General features: G+C 34.3%; 1 protein-coding gene across 3 annotated transcripts; it reads right to left on the reverse strand.

Moving 5' to 3' along the window:
* Nucleotides 1–2664: 2664 nt before the first annotated feature.
* Nucleotides 2665–5805, reverse strand: LOC131063548 (RNA exonuclease 4-like). 3 transcript variants are annotated; one of them, XM_057997396.2, is made up of 7 exons: nucleotides 5771–5805; nucleotides 4576–4727; nucleotides 4207–4320; nucleotides 3699–3888; nucleotides 3405–3611; nucleotides 3235–3315; nucleotides 2665–2996 (listed from the first exon to the last, which is right to left on the reverse strand). In XM_057997396.2, the coding sequence occupies exons 1-7, from the start codon at nucleotides 5803–5805 to the stop codon at nucleotides 2744–2746; spliced, it is 1032 nt and encodes a 343-aa protein (XP_057853379.2). In that variant the 3' UTR covers nucleotides 2665–2743. The 3 variants fall into 3 exon arrangements, with proteins under 3 accessions (XP_057853379.2, XP_057853381.2, XP_057853380.2); XM_057997398.2 differs by having other exon boundaries at nucleotides 3699–3853; nucleotides 4187–4320; XM_057997397.2 differs by having other exon boundaries at nucleotides 3699–3858; nucleotides 4183–4320.
* Between the last annotated feature and the right edge of the window lie 328 nt (nucleotides 5806–6133).

Consider the following 6133-nt stretch of genomic DNA (forward strand, 5'->3'; position numbering starts at 1 on the left):
GTTTATTCCCCCTGTTTTGTCTCAAAGGATTTGTTTATTGCTGGTAAAGATTGGCAATACCAGTGACTGGAAAATTGGTTTTAATTGGTTTTTTTGGTTGAATGTTTGTTAAATTTGGTGGCTGGTAAATTAAAATTTTAATTTGGTTTTAACAGAGGTTTTACCTCTGTCTCTGTTTTTAAGTTTTTATTTTGTTTATGTCTCAGTCGTTTTAATTAAAAACGAGTTTTTTTTAACTGTTGTTAAACCAAAAAAAATTTGTTTAAATTCGAAATTAATTGTATTGGGGGCGGTGGCGGGGAGCTGGGCTCGACCCAGCCACGCACCCCCCTTTCCTTCCCTTCCCTCCCTGCTCGCTGCAACTCCCAGCGTGGGGTAGCAGCAGTGCTGCTTTCCCCAAGCTGGGGATGCAGCTCGCTGCATTTCCCAGTTTGGGAAAGGCAGCGCTTGCTGCAGTGGGTGCGTGGGGGCCCCATAGGGTTGTTTAAAATTGTTTTTTTTAATGTTTTTTTTTAGTTTTAAAAAAAAAAAAAACGAAAATGTTAATTGTTATGTTAGTGGTAAATAAAATGGTTAGTGTTATTTTATGTTTAATATTACGTGATAAGATATTGTTATTTTAATAAAAATAGTAATATGTTATCATTTAATATTAAATAATAATATTATGTTAGTGGTTTTTAATAAATTCAATAAGCGTTATTTTGTGTTTAGTATTAAGCAATAATATATTGTTATTTTAACAATAATAACAATATGTTATTATTTAATATTAAATAATAATAATATGTTAATTGTAGTTGTAATGATGTTGAGATTATTTAATAATTCTTCGATTTTAGTAATGAGGATTAATTGCTTGGTGTCGTGAAAATAAATAAAATGATTTAGAGGTTAGTAGTAATGTTGGAATTAAGGAAAGTCGGATTAAATTTAATATTAGTGTTTGTTATCCAAGTATTATAAAATAATCGTATGATGATTGTATTCGTCAATAGATGTTATCTTGGAATTATTTTATAATGGCTTGTATACCTTTGTTTAATTTGATTTAAATGTTGACTGCTCAAGAAAGATTGCTTGTGGTGTTTTTATAATTGCAGTCTAGTTGTTTTAATGTCGTCGCATTATGTTTAAAACTGTCATTATGTTGTCGATGTTTACCCTTGGTCAGGTGTCGATGTTCAAACCTTGAGGAAGTGGGCTTTTATGTGTTATGTCCCTTATGGTTAACTCTGGGTTTGTGACTGTGAGTCCTCCACCTGTGTTATGTCTGGATAATTTATGGTTGTTAGTTCACCATAGAGTTCTCATAGATAGTCTTATCCAGTTAGTGACCTAGTAGAGAGAGTGGCTTTCGGGCGGGGGCCGCACCCAAAGTGGATGGCAGGATAACCCCTCGAAAGTCAGCTATTAAGTGATAACCTAATAATTTGTTTAGGGGGTGGGTAGTTATTAATTTAATTAAGATAATGCACCCCGTACACGGTTGAGTGCTTGTATAGGCTCAAGGTGTTTGGGAAGGCCTGGAATGGCAAACCTACCACCTTGTCTTCACGAAAGGATGGTAGGGTCCGCATGATGCTTAGATGGAGCCGGGGGTTCGGGAGAGGTTACCAGGATAACCCATGATGGGGGCCGGGACCTATGGAGACCTACCTAGGGTAACCATGTTAAGCCATGTGATGACACTCTCTCTCTAGGGTCGCTAGTGTTTTGTGAGTCGAGTCACTTGTGTACTGCGGAGTCATGTGTACTGTTGTACTTTTCTTGCTTGCTTGAGGGTCGTCTGCTATCTCCTAGCACGGTGGGGTGGTTCCATTATGGGATCACATGGTCGGGTGGTAGTGCCACTTCCCGTCGGATATCTTGTTCCTACCTTCACACGAGGATTGGCTTCGCCGGTGCATCTTGGTTCTTGCTTCATGTAGTACTTATATTCTTGATTGTGTACTTTGAGGCCATGTGGTCATTGTATCAATAACTTGTAACCTTTGTAATTTATTGTTCTTTGGAAGCCATGTAATTTTATGGAATATTGTAATTCAAGTCATGGGATGTATATTGTCTCAATTATCTTTCCTATTATGTATAATGAATCTTTGGAAGTATGTATGTTGTAAATCTTTAGCCTATCTTTTGGAGATCAATTTATGAATATGAATTATTTAATCATTATTGGCTTTCCTTAATTTAAATGGAAGATTGGATTAATATTGTGATGTGGTTTTTATTTTGAAGTAATCTTCGTTGGTAACCCTTTAGGATGTAATGTTAGTCTTCCGCTTATGTTAATTATTGAGCAAGGTTATGATTATTTCCCTTAATCTTTAAAAAAAAAAATTATTGCGCCTTTTAGTTGCCTTGTTGTGTTGCTATCCTTTAGGGTTCCCGGCGGGGCATTACATAACGATCATAGAGTTACAATATTGTTTGCTAATCTATAATGTATTATGTAATGTATTGTTTATAATATTGTTTCTTGGTCATGTTTAAAACAACTACTGTAAATGAATTGACTAATTTGCAAATAATTAAGGCAACCATGAGTATAGCAAATGCTTAATGATTCATATTCGAATTTGAGATAGTATGACAATGCAGATTAAATTTTGTAGTTTTCTATCCAACTCCACCATTTGTTAAGACACAAAAGTGGTGGGTTGTACATAACCAATGCATCAAACTCCCTCCTATGAAAGTCCAGTTAAGGTAGCTAAAGAGATTCAAGTGGCTTCTCTAGTCAAGTTGGTTGTGACCTAGAATCAATGCACCAGCAGTAAAAATCAGATTGTGAAATATGAAGCAGAGCTTCGGGGCTCATTTTCTCTAGGTCTTTCTGTTTCATTCTTGAATACACCGCATTCTCACTAACAAATTTAGTTGCACTGAGACAAGCAGACTGGTAATGGTCCTGATTTCTCATTTTCTTGTAAATACGCATTGATGCCACACAATCTTCATATGGGTCGCGAGTCCCATTCTGAATCTTATACCTGCCAAAACATACAAATACACATCTTTTCTTTGATATTATAATGTATAACTTTGCAGCGCCATATATACTTTAAATAGAACATCTAATTCAAACCCAAAACACAATTTGCTATTCACACACTTTGCTTTCTAACACTATGCCTTTGATATGTGTAGTATAACACTTAAAAAATCAGTTTATCTTAGTATATTTCTTATACACGTAACAACCAATGAATAAGGTGCAGAATAAATTACCCTAAAAATGATTGAGTGAGATACTTGAGTGAATTGCTGGCTTTACTAGTTTTTAGTAGTGGAATGTACTTAGCAGTGTCCCTGAGAAATGAACATGTATAAATTATTACCTTATATTCTTAATTTTAAAATAATCAAACCATAAGATAACTTCAATTTTATATGCATACCTAATAAGATGGGTAGGATATTCCATTGCTAAGCATTGCAAGTCATGATCTAAGCCATGTCCTACAAGAACCTTGGCTTTTCCCCCTTTCAAACGAATTCGCCAAATTGCTTCTCCATTATATAAAATTTGCTGAATTGTTTCTTGCACTTGCTTGAGTGGCATGGCCTCCATGAGATGTTCTGGTTTGATGCCAGTGATATCATATCTGCAAATGATATCCATCCATATAAATGATCAATTCATATAGTAATGACAGGCTAACAAAAAAAGTAAGTTGGAAACATTTTATAACCTGTAATTTGTGATTGGAATTGGAGGCTTGACATAATAATGGAAAAGCACTTTTTCTTCCTCGTTCACCAAGCAGACTCGTGCACAAAGATCTAGAGACCCATCCTGACCACCACCCACCATCTCACAATCCAGTGCAATGGCAGAAATCTGCTCCTTTTCTGCTGGAATTCTTTTATTCACCGAGGAAATCCATCCCTCGGTAATCTGTATGGATCAAAGATTATGAAACGAAGATTCCTTTGGAAAAAATGACTAATCAGGAAAAATTGGAGCATTATTCATTGAAAAAAGAAAGAAAAACAGAAGGTTATATAGTTTTAGCCACTCTTTTTTCATAAGATAATTATTGAAATTAGGGCATTCTTCATTGAAAAAAAAGGAATGAAGAAATAAAAGATTATATATTTTTACCACTGTTTTCTTAATAAAACTATCAATAAACTTTGGAATTAAAAAAACAGAGCTGCAAATTCATTAAGAACTTACAGGAGGTAGTGGTGTCAGAGATTGACATGCTGCTCGATGATAAATGAGTTGTTCTGTAGTGGGGAAAACTTTTAGACAGAGCCTGCATCCCCTTTCACTGAATTGTTTAGCACACTTAGCTTTGGGTAATGGACCTAATCAAGAACAGTTCAATACCATAGGGTATTAAATAGTTAAAACTGGAATTAGGGGATATTCATTATATGCTACTGAATTAAAAATACCTTAATCTTTTGATATGATGCAGTGGTACTTTATAAGCCCCACTTCTAAGGATGTCGAAAAAGCTTACACTAAATTCTAGTTTTTACCCGTGTGATTCTCCTTTACATGAAAAGGAGGGAAAAAGATGATACTATGATAATGGAGAACATAAAAGGAAAACATACCAATCAAATGTTCCCTCAGTGAATCGTAGAATCTGCAATGCTTTTTGCAAATAGCACAAATTGGTTCATGTGGAGAATGATAAGAAATTTTCATGTGCTCAACTAGATGCTCCACTTTGTTGAACTGTCTGAAGCATGCTGCACATTTATGCCTGCAAGTTACAAATAAACTCATCTGCGTAAGTACTAAATAGTCTCACTTTAAGCTAGATCTTCGTAGCAGCCTTATAAAGTCCAATCGTTTTAACAACTCTTTAAACTAGAAATATCCTTGCAATAAGTTCACTCATGAAAGTTGTCTGACATATTTATTAGAAAGGCAATTGCATGCAATCAATTCAAATTTTGGATAAAGAAACTCCCTTGTTGAATTATTTTAATTGTGGGAAAATTATGGTGTATGGGAGAAAGGATATCATAGGCCATAATGGTCAGCACTAGTTAGCAGATCAAATATTAAAAACATTTTCTTTTATAACATTTATTAGTATATTTTCTTTAAGATTGAAAAATTGTTGATATGGAGATTCTTAGGCAAACAGTGAGGATGAGGCTTCACTTTACAACTTAAATCACAAGATCTATTAAACATCACTGATAGAGAACTCTATACCTTTTAAAAATAAATGAACAGAAAAAAAATATGTTGTAATTTTATGCCTTTCAAAATCTTATGTAAAGATTTCAAATCACTTCCAATTTTTAACAGCAGCTTATTTATTAAGGTCCATGCTTACAAGTTAGATTTCAGGGTCCACATCAACAAATATGATGTCACATCATCATGTTTTTTGTTGAGGTATTCAAAAAGATACAAAAGAGAGTATATGAGGTATTCAAAAAGATACAAAAGAGAGTATATCATTAGGTATTCAAAAAGTTACAAAAGAGAGTATATCATTAGTTATGTTAAGTTATAATTGTTCTACATTAAATCATGTTTTACTGGTGCATTGATGTGACATCACATGGTTTGCTATTTTTTAGATTAAAAAAATACATTTCAATCTATTATGAATACTCATGATCAACACTAACAATTTTAAAGTCACCACTACTATTACTATAAGATTAAAATATTAGACATTAAAACAACAAAACTATCATATCCATTAGACTATACTCAACTACTTAACCTTTAACATCAAGGAGAGAAACAAATTCCAATTTTTAATCAATTGCACAAGAAGAGCACCTCAGCGATTCAGTTGACTCCTGAGCGCGGTCCATGAGCTTCAGTGGAGTTAGTGCTCTTCAGATATGGAGGTTGGAGCAAAGGGGGCTTTATATAGCCCATTTGCTGATATAAAGCTCACCGCCATCAAAATAATGGTTATTCCTCTCCATCTCTTTCCTGAATTCAACGGAAGAATCCTCTTTTTCACACAAAAAAAGTCAACTAGTTCAATAAAATTTTCCACAGAAGTGTTTGTCACCATACAATTTAGATACGAATTCTCGAATGATCAAGAATCCTCCTTTTAACCCACCTATACACAGACGCCAAGCTTTCTAGCTCCAGATGGAGTCAACTAGTGAAAGCTATTTACTATGTGCC

Source organism: Cryptomeria japonica, chromosome 4 (genome assembly GCF_030272615.1).
Source record: "Cryptomeria japonica chromosome 4, Sugi_1.0, whole genome shotgun sequence".
Classification (NCBI taxonomy): domain Eukaryota; kingdom Viridiplantae; phylum Streptophyta; class Pinopsida; order Cupressales; family Cupressaceae; genus Cryptomeria; species Cryptomeria japonica.

Coding starts and splice junctions, on each gene's coding strand:
- LOC131063548 (XM_057997396.2), bottom strand. CDS start 5,805: ATGGACCGCGCTCAGGAGTCAACTGAATCGCTGAG. Junction 4,728..5,770: donor GAGTCAACTGAATCGCTGAG/GTGCTCTTCTTG, acceptor TGTAACTTGCAG/GCATAAATGTGCAGCATGCT. Junction 2,997..3,234: donor CTCACTCAATCATTTTTAGG/GTAATTTATTCT, acceptor ATGTTTTGGCAG/GTATAAGATTCAGAATGGGA.